The sequence below is a fragment of the Podarcis pityusensis genome, assembly GCF_964106645.2.
Source record: "Podarcis pityusensis genome assembly, chromosome: 5".
In the NCBI taxonomy this organism is placed as follows: domain Eukaryota; kingdom Metazoa; phylum Chordata; class Lepidosauria; order Squamata; family Lacertidae; genus Podarcis; species Podarcis pityusensis.
In genome coordinates, this window is record NC_138032.1 from 69,048,917 (window position 1) to 69,065,943 (window position 17,027).

General features: G+C 42.1%; 1 protein-coding gene across 1 annotated transcript in view; it reads left to right on the forward strand.

Annotated features, from left to right (window-relative positions):
* Positions 1-17,027, forward strand: part of MICU1 (mitochondrial calcium uptake 1) — a 129,325-nt gene that overhangs the window by 79,061 nt on the left and 33,237 nt on the right. Inside the window, exons 7-8 of the mRNA XM_081004734.1 lie at positions 1,522-1,604; positions 4,089-4,286. Of these exons, the coding sequence (XP_080860860.1) occupies positions 1,522-1,604; positions 4,089-4,286 (281 nt within the window). The remainder of the gene's footprint in view (positions 1-1,521; positions 1,605-4,088; positions 4,287-17,027) is intronic.

A 17,027-nucleotide genomic window follows, 5' to 3' on the forward strand; every position in this document is an offset into this window, starting at 1 on the left:
CATTGGCGAGACAAAGGAGATAGTGTTGGACTTTCGGAGGAAGAGAGGGGAGCTAGCCCCATTGTATATTGGGGAGGGCTGTGTGGAGAGAGTCTCTTCCTTTAAATTCCTGGGAGTCCATCTTAGTGAAGACCTTATTTGGAAGGTCAGTACAGCCCAGGTGGTTAGGAAGGCCCAACAGAGACTTCATTTCCTTAGGGTCTTGCAAAAGAACAATGTTAGACAGCACTTGATGATTTCTCTCATACTGTACTACGGTGTGGTACGCTGGTTTGACAACCATGGACAGAAAGTCCCTACAGAGGGTGGTGAAGACAGCACACAATATCATGGGCTGTCCCCTGAGTCCGCTAGATGTCATCGCAGGAGACCGTTGCCTCAGAAGAGCGAGGGTCATTCTCAGGGATGACTCACACCCTGGCCAGCACCTTTTTATTCTCCTGCCCTCGGGCAGGAGATATAGAAGCATGATAAGCCGCACCAACATGTTAAAGAACAGTTTCTACCCATGAGTCGTGAGGCTGCTGAATGGAAGACAGCAACATTGCAGCTGATGTTCAGGGTTGGTGGTCGTACCACAGCACACAGAGTGTAACAAGGACTGAGAGATGGGGGGGCGGGGGGAGCTTGTTTAATTTCACTGTAAACAAGTGGTGCACTGACAATAAAGTATTTCTATTTCTAGATTTAAGCTGTCGGTTGTTGTTTTTTAACCCGTGAGCTTATATCATATTTAAAAATCCCCCTTTTTTGTTTTATTATATGTCATTGTGCCTGTTGCCCATTTGCAATTTTTGATCATTCTCCCATTCAATGCATTTTGTTCAGGTACAGAAGGTTCGTCACATCTTATTTTTTTTTATTTCCTTTATCTGCTTCCTTATTGGAAGGAGATTGCATCAAATGTTTGTCCATGGATAAACAAGTAGTTGTGCAAATGTAAAAAGACTTCAAGGGACGCGGGTGGCGCTGTGGGTAAAACCTCAGCACCTAGGGCTTGCCGATCACATGGTCGGTGGTTCATATCCCCGCGGCGGGGTGAGCTCCCGTCTTTCGGTCCCAGCTCCTGCCCACCTAGCAGTTCGAAAGCACCCCTAACTGCAAGTAGATAAATAGGTACCGCTTTATAGCGGGAAGGTAAACGGCGTTTCCGTGTGCTGCGCTGGTGCTGGCTTGCCAGAGCAGCTTCGTCACGCTGGCCACGTGACCCGGAAGTGTCTCCGGACAGCGCTGGCTCCCGGCCTCTTAAGTGAGATGGGCGCACAACCCGAGAGTCGGACACGACTGGCCCGTACGGGCAGGGGTACCTTTACCTAAAAAGACTTCAGTTTAGGAGGAGAAGAGAGAGAGAGAGAGAGAGAGAGAGAGAGAATGAATAATTTCAGGAGGGGAAGCGTGTTTGGGAAGACTGTTCCTGGGACGTACTGTTAAAACATGTACAACTCTTACATCATTTTTTCCCCCTGCAGCCTTGTTTCTTTATAACACTTGAAATATAATGTATTTCTCCCCACCCCCCAGCTCCTCAAAGGAACTTTGAAATTGCCTTCAAGATGTTTGATCTGAATGGTGATGGGGAAGTGGATATGGAAGAATTCGAACAGGCAAGTTCTCTCTACCTCCAGAACATTACTATGTAAATTATTATGCAAATAATCTCACTTTCTCCTCTTCTGTTGCTATGTGTGGCCCTCTTTCGTTATCTGAGAGCACATATATCACCTGCAAAACCATGGACTCTCTGCAAAGTGTCCTCAAGACACATGCCTCACACTTTGGTGGGGTGTCCTATAGCTGGGGACTTGTGTGCTGCTCACTCTTATACTTGTCCTTTTTGACGCAGCCTTTGTTCATAATTTGCCTGAAAAACAAGACTTCCTCCATTCTCAAATCACAGCTGTTTCACAGCTGTACAGTAGTAGATGGGGCTCATCTTGTTGATGATGTCAGTATGGTGTGTATGTGTTCGTGTGTTTAATTCACTCTTAATTTCTGCCCTTGAGTGGGGAGAAGTTCACCTGTCCCTTCTAGAGGTGATTTTTTTAAAAAGAGATGAAAAATGCAAATAAGGCAGCTTGTGTCTGAAAACCAGGAGGCAGGCCTGTGCTTTTATTGGCCCCATCTTCTGCACATTATCCCAGTCCTCCTACTCAGATGATTTAGTGACATTAGCTGTAACAATATGCCCTTCAGAGGTGCATCATCTCTCCTGCCTCACGGGGAAAATGTGGCATACTGCAGCTACCTATGATCTCTATGGCATTTGAGCATTTAAAAATTGATGGACCTCTGATCGGTATGGAAAGTTGTCTTCTCCCTGGTGCACCGAGACAGCAGTCAGTGCAGCAGCAGATATGTTTCAATCTTAGAGTTGTAGCCTTTCCTGTTTGCTGCAGGGTAGGTAGCATTTGTGTGTCACAGAATAAAGATGCAACACATCACAAAAATAATTCACCATCGAATCCCCTAATAAACCTGGCCAGGAATGCTACCAGAACTCTGCTGCCTTATCTCTGCTATGTCTTTGTGTTGATTACTTTGGTTGCTTTTCAGCCCACCTGCTTATCCCCCTTTTCTCTACATCTGAAGTGCCGAATAACCAGTCACTGCATATGTGAAGGCATAGAGGCTTGCTTTTGTCAGGCTGCATTTCCTAATCCTGAGGATTGAGCATTATTGCTGCTGGTGTCAAAAGAGTCTACAGTTTTCCAGATGCCAGGATTTGACTCTAGCTTTTTGGTTGTCTGACAGTAATCTGATGATTGACAGTGAACTGGCAATTCATGTCTGCTTGGACCTATTATCTGTTTTGAAATCTGCAATCCGAGGAGAAGAATAATTTTAAGCATTTGCTTGATCATTTCCCTGCCTGTGTGTTGCTGACAGTCGTAGAATTCTATGCACTCTCTTAGCCATTGCTTCCGTGTGTGATTTTATATCCCTATATGCTCTGATTTCCTTATAAGAGAGCTCTTAAGGAAGCTGCACACACTTGCTATGGGAGAAAGGAACCCTTCCTTTTCAAACTCCAGTTTGCCTGTCCAGGTTTTCTATACGCCTTGAATAGTCCTTGAGCCCACTATGTGTTAACCACTGCTCTGAGCCAGAGGGACATGCTTCATTTTGTGTGTGTGTGTGTTTTAACAAGGTTTTAGGTTCTCCATGGCCCTTCCTCATGAAGGCATATTGCACACTGGTGTGATCTTGTGCATTTCCGTCCTTTTTTGTCCTTCTGAAATCTGCTCAGGTCACACAGCAGACAGGTTTGAGTGTTGAGCTATTTTTACTTTGTCATCTTTAACTCTGGACAGGTTTCCCCCTTTGAGGTGGGGTCCCTGGGATAAATTTTCAGCCCTCCAGCATTGGAGCAGCGGGTGGCCATCTGGCCCTTACTAACCCTTCCAAATTTTAATGAAGGCATAGTAAAAAGTATGTCCCCCATCTCACTCACAGGAAAAATAACAATGTTTTCAAATTGTTGTTGTTGTTGATGATGATGATGATGATTTATTATTTATACCCCGCCCATCTGGCTGGGTTTCCCCAGCCACTCTGGGTGGCTTCCAACAAAATATTAAAATACAGTGGTCTGTTAAATATTAAAAGCTTCCCCAAACAGGGCTGCCTTCAGATGTCTTCTAAAAGTCTGGTAGTTGTTCTTCTCGTTGATATCTGGTGGGAGGGTGTTCCACAGGGCAGGTGCCACTAGCGAGAAGGCCCTCTGCCTGGTTCCCTATAACTTGGCTTCTTGCAGCGAGGGAACCTCCAGAAGGCCCTCAGCACTGGACCTTAGTGTCCGGGCAGAACGATGGGGGTGGAGACGCCCCTTCAGGTATACTGGGCCAAGGCCGTTTAGGGCTTTAAAGGTCAGCACCAACACTTTGAATTGTGCTCTGAAACATAATGGGGGATACTCCATACTTCTGAAAACTTCTGGATTTTGAAACCTATCATGTGTTTAATAATGTAACTACACATATTGTTGTATTCAATTCAAAGATGTGTATCTGTGGAGGACCTAGGTTTTAGGGATATGTGATGCAGCCTGCCTTGTTATAGCTGTGTGTTTAACTTTGGAAACCCCTTAGGTTCAGAGCATCATTCGCTCCCAAACTAGCATGGGCATGCGTCATAGAGACCGCTCAACTACAGGGAACACCTTGAAGACGGGCTTCAACTCTGCATTGACCACCTACTTCTTTGGGGCTGATTTGAAGGGGAAACTGACCATCTCTCACTTCTTGGACTTCCAGCGCAAACTTCAGCATGACATTCTGAAGCTTGAGGTTAGTGTCTGATCCGCACACATAATTCTGTTCACTTACTATACTGCTTTGGAAAAGAAGCTATAGTTCTTTAGTTGCTGGCCAGTGTCAACACACGTCGTCTTCAGGCAGCTGCAATGTCCCCAGTACCCCAACAGAGCACATCAATGGTGCCCCCTTTTCAAAAAGTGACAGAGTCCTGGAGTTGCCATTTACATTTCCCATAATTCCCCAGAGTGATGCTACGTCAGGGGCTATGTGGAGAAACAAAAATGGTGGCTTCAAGACTCTGAAACTGTGGTTACCACTAGGTAAGCTACTGGCACCAGCCCTGTTTACTCATGCCCTATAATCAGGAAACCTCAGTCCCACCTGTGGGACATTGCTCTTGCCATGAGTGCTGGAAGGAAGACCGCTCCCTGCTGCAAGGCCCATTTCCACCTGGCTTAGGGGATGGAGCCCAGACTCACCCTGAACAGCTAAAAGAGGCTCCTGGGAGGCCACTGGGACATTGCTGGAACAACTCTTGGTTTGCGGCAACTGGCTAAAATGTTTTAAATGGTTCTCATTTTGGTTCCTCTATTTTGTTTTTGTTGGGTTGGTGTTGGTTAAATGTTTAGTTGGAGTTGGCAGCTATTTTAATTTGGGTATAACTCTAAACTGTTTATTATTGTTGTTGTCATTTTAGTTATTATTGATTTCTATTGGTTTATTTGTTGCTGGTATAGGATATTTTGTTTTTTTATGTTTGATGTTTTGTTGCTCTTTTATATATGTTGTAAGCGACCCAGGGTGGCTGGGGAAACCCAGCCTGATGGGCGGGATATAAATTTAAAAACAATGTGTGTAGCTGACTGATTTATTCACTAAGGAGGGATATTGTCCACATGCACAGACATTATTATTACTGCACATGTCCCATGGCCAAAGCCTTGCATTGGTCAAACTAGCTCTGAGCTCTGGCTTCAACTTGAAACACAATCTGTGAACAATAACTCTCCCGCTCCCCACATACACAGAGCTTACTTTCGTTACAGCCATCAGTTTAATGGATTAATAAGCCCACCTCCTTCTCTGTATTATGACATAGTGACATAAGTGCTTAGATGGAATGGGGCAATTTGTTGCATGTGCTTATTTTGCATGTATTACAACAATATATTGTATTATGTTGTACTCAGAGTCTCTTTCTGGACAGCACCTTCTAAACAGGCTGTAGAGCAGAGTTGGGTGGGGGATTGGATCTAGCCAGTCAGCACCTATTGGGTAGCGTTCGTGACATCAGTGACAGGTGCATTCCTCGCATTCCCCGCCATCTGTTTCATTTTTAAATGCCTGACAAGTTAGCTTTTGCATATCTTTCATATATTTCCTCTTTTTCCCTCCACCCATTCTGTTATGGGCCAAGTGTTGGAAATGCCTATAGTTTGAGTGGTAGATTTGGGGGGGGAGTGGCATGGGATGAATTCGAACAAAGTAGGGTGGAGTTGCATCATAAGATATGAATATTGTAATTGTATTAATGAGGTCTTGTTCTGGATTGTCTTGGGTTTTTTTAGTTGCCCCACCTGACCCCCAATCTCAGTGGTGTCTGGCAATAGTTCTTTTTTTGCTTGTGAGCTCAAAAGCTGCATGGATTTCTTTTGCTCGGTGTTATGCAGAAAGGGATGTGTCAAGTTGAACGTGGCTGAGCAGGTTTTTACAGAAATCTATATTATGTGTGGTGTCTGGTTTATGTCTAAATCAATATTCACATAAGTCTCACAGGGCCAAAAAAGCATATGCTAATCAGATTTCGAGCTATATATGATCGTTGTGATTTAGTACTACATTTGTTAATTAGAATGCGTTTTCATGAACAACTTAGCTCATAATTGTATGAAATTAATCCTGCTTCTTCGAGAAATGTAATCAAGTATATACTAGCTCAGCTCTAGATTATGTGTAAAGAAGATTATATTGCCATACATTGTATCTGTATGCTACCAGAAGTTATACAAATGGTTTGATGCAGTAATTATACTGTCCTTAGTGGGTTTTCATTGGAGCCCTGTGTTCAGGTTTTGCTTCTCGTGGAGAAATTTTAAAAAACCCCAATTGTGGCTGGAATGGTGTCAGGAGTCTCGCAAAGAGGCCACAACTGGGGACGAGGAGGAGAATGTGTGAGTAACGGCCTGTGTAAGAAATATGGATAATCCAGTCACCCTCAATGTATCTTCCCCTTCATTTTGAGAGCCCCCCATCCATATTTTGGGCACAAGGCTTTTAAAAATGTAAACCCAACCAAGCAAGTCAGGAAGGGATGGGTTTGAGGGAGTTTTTTTAAAGAGAAGGTACAGGTTTTCCAAATCTCAAACATGGTATAAAGTCTGAGTAAAGCATAACAACAATCTAGCTAATGCAACTTTCTGATAACCAAGTTACAAGATGCAGACCAGGAAACTGATACTTAGCATTCCTCGAACTTTACGTGAGTATGTCAGAATGTCATTTGGTTACATAGGATGTGTCGGTCCTCACTGCAGGCAAGCAGATTGCTGACTAAGCCCAGAGTCCATTTAAAAGTGTTTGTGTCAACTAATTCGGTCTCCTCTAAGTGATTTAGATTGGCTTTAAAGCTGCATTGGTTTGTTTGCATTCTCCCCGTAGATATAAATACAGGCACACCTGTTGACCAAAGTCTTTATCTGTCTCTGCCAGGTGAATTTATGTTTTATTTCATTCTAGGAAGTCTTGGGCTGCATGAAACTGGAGCTGCCCTCTGTTTATGTGTCATTATCAATTAGTATGGATTGATGTTTGAGCTAATCATAATTGAACTATGCAAGCTTTGAGCCTGGAAAGTTAAACTTGTTGTTGGATGAGATGCCCGGATGCATCAATAATTAAAGCGTATAAATCTTGACTGTGTCCCCATCACAAGAGAAATGAGAATAGTGAAATGGCCCAAGTGTTGCAAAGAAAGCCACAATAAATCTCAAGTTACTATACACATAAACAGTATTTAATGTGTGTGTGGCTTTGTTTCAGTGAATAACAATTCAGTGAATATGTTAGAAAACTGACCTTGGATGAGAAAATTATTATGATGCCATTTTTAATTTTTTTTTTATTTATTCATTCAATTTCTATCATCGCAAAAGAGCTTAGTGTTTGCAACTGAAAGAAAAGATAACGGAGGAATGTACCTGCAATGATATGATGCATGCAGATTCATTGATTCTTTTCTGTTTTTTTGTTGAGCCATCATACATCTTTCTGCTCTGCAAAATGGGAAAGTCTAAACCCAAAGGTGGGTTTAGGCTGTCTGTCTGAGTGGATTCATGTAGAACCAACAACTTTCATTGATCACTTGAACTGCCAGGCAGTTGTGAATATTTCTGTTGTGAACGGCCCTGGGATCTTAGGATGAAAGGAAGGATACAAATTTAAATAATAATGACCATGTTGCATTTTACAGTTGTTCTGTAGGTTAACAAAGCAGAAATTTATGTAGACAAGTAGAGCTAAGTAGCCCATTTCCATTTTCGATGGTCATTTCACAGTAGATCACAGCAGACAGGTGTTCTGAGCATCCTCTCTGGTTTTACCAAACACATATATTCTAAGAAACATAGATGCAGTCTGTTCCCATGTGACATTTTCCTTCTGTAGATGCATTTCTTAAAACCATCAATTTGGTGTATATTGGCATATTTTTTGGCAATGAATAATGTGTAGTGGGGAGAAAGAATTAAGATACATTGGCCTGATTCTATGCTTATTAAGTCGATATATGAAAGAGTCTTTTGCTCATGTACATAGCCCTTTCACTCCTTTTGTAGCACAAGCAGTTAAGCTGGCAAGTCATAGTTTTCCCTGAACCAGAAAACTATGGTTACCAGCTTCAGAAAAAGGCAGCATATTAATCCATAGTTATAAATTGGTTTAGTATCCTTGCCTGGTCAGAAACTGGTCTTCTTCCTGGTTTGGAGGACACAGGAAACTATGGTTGATTGGAGACTTCCTGGTTTGATTGCTTGTGCCACTGAAGGAGGAATGAAGGAGCTGTGTGTTTGAGCAAAATACCCTTTCATATATTGGCTTAATAAGCAGAGATACATTTGATCAATTTGGATGATCACAGCTTAAACCCGTCTCCAAAACCAACAGTTGCCACAGCCACAATTCCCTTAACAAACTTCTCTTATATCCAGTTGGGCAGCTGAAGGAATACTTATAAGGCTTCTGGTCACTTATTCCTGTGTAGCAGTAATAGAAAGTAAGGTTAAGTCATGAATCACTTCTAGATCTTGTTTCTGATGGTCTCATATGTGCTGCTAAGTTTATGAATTGCAGTTTCAGAAGTACTCTGTTTTCTGTCCCATCTTTTTTTATAATCTTCACTTACTGCTACTTCCCATTCCCAGAAACTTCTTGCCCTCCTTCTCTAACCAGGGTTGCAGGAGAAGAAGCCTGCAGATAAAAAAAGGGGGGGGGGGGTAGTCCCGGATTACTTCTTGCAGACTAAGTTACTTTCATGCATGACTTGAAAGCTAAAGGTGCAGTGCTTCTTTACATAACCTTTTTAATTGCTCATTAAGGTGTTGGAAACTGCCAGAGGCTATTAATTCTATCATTCCGTTCCAGACTGCAGCATATTTGCAAGGTCAGTAGCAGGTCAGAAATATCACTCAAACACCTGGCATCCATGAAGATCTTGCTATCTTCAGGAGACATACTTTCTAACCCTATTACTGCCCATTATTATTTTTAAAGGGGTCTTTAGGAGTTAGGAAAAGAGATGGAAATGTTGGAGGTAGCCCAAGGATTTATGACAAGTTATTTCCCTTGCCCTCTTCAAAACTTTTTTTCTTTTCGAGCAAACCCTTCACTGGATCTCCACGCAGCTTCACCACCTTTGCTACCAGTTAGCTCTCTTATCTTGTCCTCACTGCTTCTCATTCAGCTCATAGTTCTGTTTTTACACCTTGTAGATGTTCTATATGGCACTACCTTCTTTGTGTTCTGTATGGTAAATTGCACATGGTTGAAGCAAAATGGATGTTAAATAACTATTTTTATTCTATTTAAATTTTATTAAAATAAAAATATTTAAATTAAATTTTAAATAATTACAGTGGTACCTCGGGTTAAGTACTTAATTTGTTCCGGAGGTCCGTTCTTAACCTGAAACTGTTCTTAACCTGAAGCACCACTTTAGCTAATGGGGCCTCCTGCTGCCACCGCGCCGCCAGAGTACGATTTCTGTTCTCATCCTGAAGCAAAGTTCTTAACCCGAGGTACTATTTCTGAGTTAGCAGAGTCTGTAACCTGAAGCGTATGTAACCCGAGGTACCACTGTACTCGCTTATTGAATAAACTTAAATATCAGCTTCTTTAAAAGGAGAAATCTGTGTCTCTACGCAGATTTGTTAATGTTTTGCACTGACATCTTTTACTTTTCAAAAGCATCTAAACAGTCTTCTACTGTCAAAAGCCATTCCTGTGCCGATGCAATCAAAACTGGGAGCTGTCCAGAAGCACATGCAATTGGCAGCAGCAGGAGTTGAGTACAGCAGGTCTGCAAGTTAGAAGATGTTGGCCAGGAGCTGTAGCTTAGTGGTAAACTGCATGCTTTGTAGGCATAACGTCCCATGTTAAGAGCCTTGCTGGATCAGACCAAGGGTCCAATTGGTTCAGCACCCGGTTTGCCACAGTGGCCAACCATACTTCTCCTGGAAGCCTGCCCTCCGCACAAGAACGCAACACCCCTTGTTCATTCTGCAGTGTTCCGTTAAAGAATCTTGGGTAGCAGGGCATGAACATACCTGTAATAAGAATAGGGATTGCTCATGCGTAAGTTGCCGCCACTCCTGGCTAGGTTGCCTGGTTAAACCTTTCCTGTCCGGACAGCCCTTCACTTCATGGCTGTCTCAGTCGCTAGCAGAATCTGTCAGTGGGCGTCTCTTAAACCTTTTCCAGCATAAAAGCTGTTTGACGCCAAGTCTCCTCCTACTCTCCCTGCTCGGAAGTCTTCTGCGCAGGGAGGATGTGGGTAGCGGAGGACCCGTGCTCTCCCCGCTGGTCTCCGGCGAGGAGTCCTGGAGCCCCCTCGCCGATTCCCCCATCTGCCCCCCTTTATCCCTGGTGTTACGCTGATTTCCTTCCCCAGCTGATGAGCTGCCTCTCTCCCTGCTGGGCCCTTCTCCAGCATCACTTGGGAGCCTAGCCTCCGCCTCTGGCTCCGATGTCAGTTCCCTGACAATACCTTTCCACAAGACTTGAGTTGCTGTCAATCAAAGGAAACAGCACCGAGTTAGATAGAGCAGTGTTGTGACTGGGTTTAGATAGGGGAAGTTCATATGTTCATTTGAGGGCTTCTGCAACTTTCTGATTGGAAAGTGGGGCTGGGGAGGGGGGCAGGTGGCTGCACTGTTCGAAGGCACTCTGGATCTTGGCATCTCATGCTTCAGGCCAATGACATCATCTCAAACATTGGTTTGAGAGGGAGGGATGGGTGGCAATGAATTTGCCTATGCTGTGAAAGGTTCTTGGAGTATGGGGAAGTGGGAGAGGTGTACAAAATAGCACATAGGGAGCATGGTGGACCTTTTGTTTTATATTTAGTTAAGTACAGCAATGTTACTCTTTCGTTCAGGGCCACAACAGGTCCCTCTCAAGGGGTTCACATCACACTCATATTATCACTTCCCCAGATGGAAAGCTGCCAACCTGTTTCCGTTGTACCCAACCAAGATGTTCCACGTGTGCAAGGGCTTGCACAACTGATTCCCCTCTCCTCTCCCCTCACCCCAGCAGCAAATCTGCTCCAGAGGGTTACCCAGGGGAGGGGGGGGGAGTTCCATTGCAGAAGCACAAACAGGAAAAGTTGGTTGGATGCAACCTTTTGCATTTCCGGCTCTTTGTCTTCATGCAACAAACATTGATTTATTGTTCCCATCTCCTGCCACGTCCAATGCAACCTTTTCCTATAGCCATGAATGCCTGTGAAATACCAAGCGGTGGCTTTATCAGGAAACTCTTTCTTAATCTTTGCTCTCTGGCATCACTGTCCAGCTAGAAATAATGAAAACATTTTTTTCACCTGTCTGTCTTAGACAATCGCTTTGAGGCTTTCGCCTTCTGCCACCGTAGCACAGCGTAAGAAGGGGCAAACTGATTGCTTTGAAATGCCTGCCACGAGCATCCTTGGGACATCTTGTTGCTTTGCATTGCCTGGCTCCAGAATTTTCATCTGCTTTTTGAACTCTGCAAAGCCCAGAATTGCAACTGCCAGCTTAATGCCTTTCCAGGCTGCGTTGCTTTGCTCAAGATGGTGTCTTGCCCACCCCCACTTCTCCCCCCTTGCTTTTTATTGACATTACGGAGTATAAAGTAAATTAAATGTCATTCCCACAGTGCTATGCTGGGTTTCATCTTCTCACTGCAGCCAGTCTCCTGGAAATTCTGTTGTTCTCAATTGAAACAGGAGCTATTGGGGCAGAACTATTTTGCTTTATAGGGTAGTTCTGGTCCCAGCTATGAAGAGCTTTCCCTGATTTTGCTGTTTTATAATGATTAGAGCAGGCAGGAGATGTTCAGAAATGCTGATGCTCGTACATCTAAATCGAATCCATCATCCTCAGTGTTTTTGCCTGTACTGTTTTTCCACCTCTTCAAGGCCCACTTCCTCTGACACGAGCAAGCTTCCAGGATTATTATTTTGAACATGTCTTTACAGTGAAATAGCTTATGTTTTCTTAAGCAACATGTGTTTGCAAGCGGGGCTCTAAATGGATGCCAGTCTCAGTTCCTTGGAGATAGACGACAGGAGCAAAGGACAAATAATAAATCCTTTTCCTTGGGTTTGCTGACAGTCTTTGTGGGGCTTTGCAGGCTTGGTTCAGCCATTCCCCAGCTCAGTGCTGGAATTGGAAGAATGTTGCAAGAAATTTAAATAATTGCTTGCTCCTGGGCAGCTTGCTGTACCTTTTCAGCAGGTGGGGGGCAGAAGACAGATTGGTGAATGGTTTTCAGTGTTGTTTGATATCTATTCTGCCCTCCCAAGGGATCCTAATGTGGCAAACAACAAAGTAATACAGGTTTTTTAAAAATAATAATAATAATAAACCATCACATAACCTCAGAGCTAATATTTTCAAGGTTGTGTTGAACAGTGTATTCCCAGTTGTTCAACTAAAGCAGCAGCAAAAAGCCACACACACACACACACACATTTAGGCAACCAGAATCTCTGACCTATAGTAACTTTGAGGCAGGTTTGTACTTGTGTATATGCAGGTCATCTCCAGCAGTATGGTTCATGGAGTGCAGTAGGTAATGGGGCCGCCATTTGATATCTTGAAAGCCATGCCTATTTAACTGATTCATTCTTCCGACCTTGCCTCCTTGCAATCAACCACCTGTTGAGGTTGGGCCTTTCCATTGCACCCCTATGTTGGGTGTGGTTGGGTCACACATTTCTTCACCAGGAGTGATTAAAATGGAATGTCCTGTCTTTGGAAAAAGCTGCCTGTTGTGTCTCTGCATGAGTTGATTCTGTGGGGTTGCCTCCTTCCAGTCTAAGCAATGACTCTTACAGTTCAGCGTGCTTTCAGATTTAATTCAGGGAAAGTTTCCTCACTAATCAGAAGTTTGAAGAGAAAGTATGTTTGTGTATAAAAAGAGGAGACATTGAGTTCCAGCTTGTCATTTTCCCCCTCTTTTCTTAAGTGTCCTTGCCCATTGGCTGATAAGCATTTGAGAAAAAGACAAAAGCTACATTGAAAAATCATTATTTTATTATGATATTGTTTTACTATATGTAGCCTTGGCTCATCACCATTATCTTGTGCAAAATTGGAAAGCTCCTTAATGTTTCTTATTCAGTAGTGGTGGGGAGACTTTTAGTGAAAAGAGATTGTCCCTGGTCTCTACATTTTATTCTTTAAAGTCTCAATGGAGGTTTGATCTCAGGGCAAGTATGTGTGTGTGTTTTAACTGCCTACAAGGGCACTTCTAAAAAGAAAGAAGATAACTGAAAAAAGAAATACTACCTCAGAAAATAAATTGGGTTTGATTATTCACAGAGGAGTACTTTCCTTGGGGAAACTATATAACTAGCCATTTTTATTACATATTTAAGTGCTTTTATGAAGTATTTGCATTCAGCGTATTGAAGCATTGTGTTCCGCTAGATTAATTTTGAACTTCAAATAGCTCTCCTTTCAATCTGTATTTTAAAAATGTTTGTGTGTGTGAAACCGATTATGTGCTGCTCCTCTTTATTTCATGGCTTCTCCTTGCCGCAAATTTCTAGTTCTCTGTTTGCGCCATGATCCTAAGCCTATTTACTCAGAAATAGATCCCCTCCACTGAGTCCAATAGATCTCCATCCCTAGTAAGCTTAAGATTGCAACCTTAGGGACCACTTCACACCAGAGTCATGCCTCAAACGGTGTGAATCTAAGACTCAGTATTTTGCAGAAGGGATTAAACGCCCCCAAAAGTTTGAACATTTAAAGTGGATTAATGGGGTTTTATATATATATAGAGAGAGAGAGAGAGAGAGAGAGTGGTTGTACGCCACCACTCTGATATTTTATGTTATGATGACATAGAGATACTTTTATAAATAAATCAAATTTAATTGCTATTTTGCCCTGGCATTTTTAAAAAAAAAAAATCAGGCATTTTGAGGCTTGGGAAGTGATGGGGAACTGCGTTGAAAAGTGTGGGATGAACAAATGATTAACGGGAAGATGTGTGAAATCAGAATGCAGGCTTGTTGCAGTATAAACAGATCTGAACAACATTCCATATAGGCAGTGCTTTGTAAGCTTTGTGAAAGCAAATCTGGATGGATGTTGAATAAGCACATCTTCTGAAGGAGCTCTCTGTGCTGGAGCAGAATGGCAGGAGTGGAGAGTTCAGGCAGACACAGCCTGAGGCGGTTCTTTTGCCCCTTCAACAGAGCTCAGTTAGGAGTGCTGAGGAATACTGTTTTATTTATTTATTTTAGAAGTCAGGCCTCTTTATTCACATGGGGGTGACTCCAAAGCATTGCCTTTCTTCATGCAGCAGAAGAAGGCTCAGGTGAGCTCTTAAATCCCAGATTTCTCTCTTGAAACATCAATACTTAACCTGCCCTATCAAGCTGTAGGCATGTGGTAAAAAAAGAGCCATTTTTAAAAAAAAAAAATAATATTTATTACTTTTATAGATTACAAAGAAAGAGAAAAAAGCAGAAGAGAAAAAACAGAAGGAAAAAAAACAAAGAGAAGGAAAAAACACACAATACAATACAATATATAAACAATACAAAACACAACCTAAACTCAAAACTAAACACATTAAGCTAAACTAAACAAACCCCACTCCCAAAACAAAAACAATTTAAAAACATACATAATTTCTTTTCCATACTCTATCTTTCGTTCCCTTGTTTCCTCGACCTCCTCACACCTCCCTTTTTGTGTTCCACTTCTATTAATTGTTTCAGCAAATCCTTTCCTTTCCATCTTTCTCCATTTTCTGTGATATTGTAAATAACGTATTATTTTAACCTTATTTTCCATTAAAACTAAATTACTTATATGTGCTTAACTCCTTATAACATTTCTGTTAAGCCCATAAAAAATAAAAAATCATTCCACCATTTTTCTATCACTCATTAGTTTTACCATAAGTCTATATATAAACTTTAAATTTTCCAATCTTCTTCCACCATCTCCTCTCCCAGGTTTCGGATTCTGCCAGTCCTTTCCGTCAATTCCATAAAGTCCATCAACCTGGTGATCTTATGTCCGAGGCTCTTAACTCTTTTCCAAGTCCCTTCTGCAGGTCTTCTTCATTTTCTTTAATGCTAAAGAGCCAATCTCGGGGAAATTCCAACCTGTCAATCCTTTTCTTCCTAAAAAAAAAAAAAGAGCCATCTTTTTACACATCCAGAGAATTCTGATCCATGGCGACCGCCAAGGGATTTTCTGGCTTTCTCCTGTCAAGTATAGAGAACAGTTGATGTATTTTTATGCCAAAACAGAGTGCATTGGGGTTGCCGGTTACGTAAGCCATAAATGTAGCATGCTTACTGCAGCTTTCTTCTGTTTTGATGAGCATAGTGGGCACTTGCTCTCGAGTTTCTGGTGAACCTCTGTGAAATTGGGAAAACCTTAAACGCTGTCAGATCGAGTGACAAATGGCATCTGCTTGAGCGAGTTTGGGTTATTACGCAGTTCTGTCTAAATGATACGGCAGTATTCCAGAGAGGTTCTAACAGCATGAAGGCAGGGATCTTTTTGAAGAGCAGTTTGTCAGGTTAGCACTGGGCTTGTTATATTTTGATGGCTTGTGTCTCCATTGGCGAGTTTTCTGAAGGGACTGCGTGAATACCAATGGCGAAAACTTTATGCTTTGGATTATATTATTTCGTTTTATAGTTTACTTTAAGACTTACTTAGAGTTATTGTGACTTCTTTTATAGGCTAGTCTAGGACACAGTTATTGCTCTTCAGGCACTAATGGTCACATTATCTTGCAGCTTATTGTGACTGCAGATGGTTGTGATGGATGTCCTTCTCTCTTTTTTAAAAAGTTATTTTTTAAAAAACAACAACTCTGGGAGCAGTTTTTGTTTAATTGCTCCCATGTGGCTGTGTGATTTAAACGTAATAAACCAACGCTTGGTGTTTGTGTTTAAATACACCTATGAAAATGATTTAAAAGGCTGTGTTACTTTGTGTAAATTTATGAGTTCTAATAGATGTTTATTGCTGCCTCAGTGTTAAGGGGAATAAGTGGATATGCACTAGGTCTGTTCATATTGTAAATTGGGAGGGTGAGTGGCCCCAATAGATTGCTTTGAAAATATTTATGCAAAAATTTCTATTCCACTCTTCTAGAGCCCATGCATGCACTCAGGGTAGCATACAACAAATATGATTTAAGAAAACAAAAAAGTATGTGAACAAGGGTACAGAAAATGCACATTAAAAATGCATTTCAGAGCAACAGTGGCAGAGACTACAGATAGTAATAATCTTCACAGATAAACCTTAGCATGCAAAAGCCTTCTGGAATAAAAGTCTCTTTACCAGCCAGCCGGGGGGGGGGCAGCCAGAGAGAGTGCCATGTGTACTTTGAGAGGCAAGATATTTCCTAGTATTGATGCACAACCACTGAGAAGACCCTATCTCTTGTTACCATTGTCAAGCATCCTTTTCACTCTAGGTGGGTTACAGAGAAGGGCTTCTTCTCCTAATCTTAGAGAGCGGGCAGGACAGCATGGGAGGAAGCAGTCCTCTAGTATCTCTTAATCTTTCATTTGTATAGCATTCAAGAGCACTGTATAGCACTTTAAAATGAGTGGCACTGGAAACTAAGGCAGAATGAGTTTCTGTGTCAAGTACATGGAAACAGGTAACCTCTGAGCAAGGTGCTCTTGTTATTGGGGAAAGGTGCTGGATAGTAACAGGTTATTTCATAATTTGTGTGGAAATGTCAGCATACAATAGGGTTGCCATACATCCGGAATTTCCTAGACATAGCCCTGATTTGGTCGTCAGAAACAGTGTCGGGGCAGAAATTGCTGAAAAGTCTTGGAAAATTCGGATATATGGCAACCAATGTCAGAAATGTAGATTTTGGTAATTTTCCTTTTCAAAAAAGCTCAAAAACTTCTTCTTTTTTGTTAACAACAACAACAACTTTGCAAAAAAAGGAAGCTTAACAACTTTTGTGTCCAGTTTTTCACGTTTTGAAATATGGCAACCCTAACATACC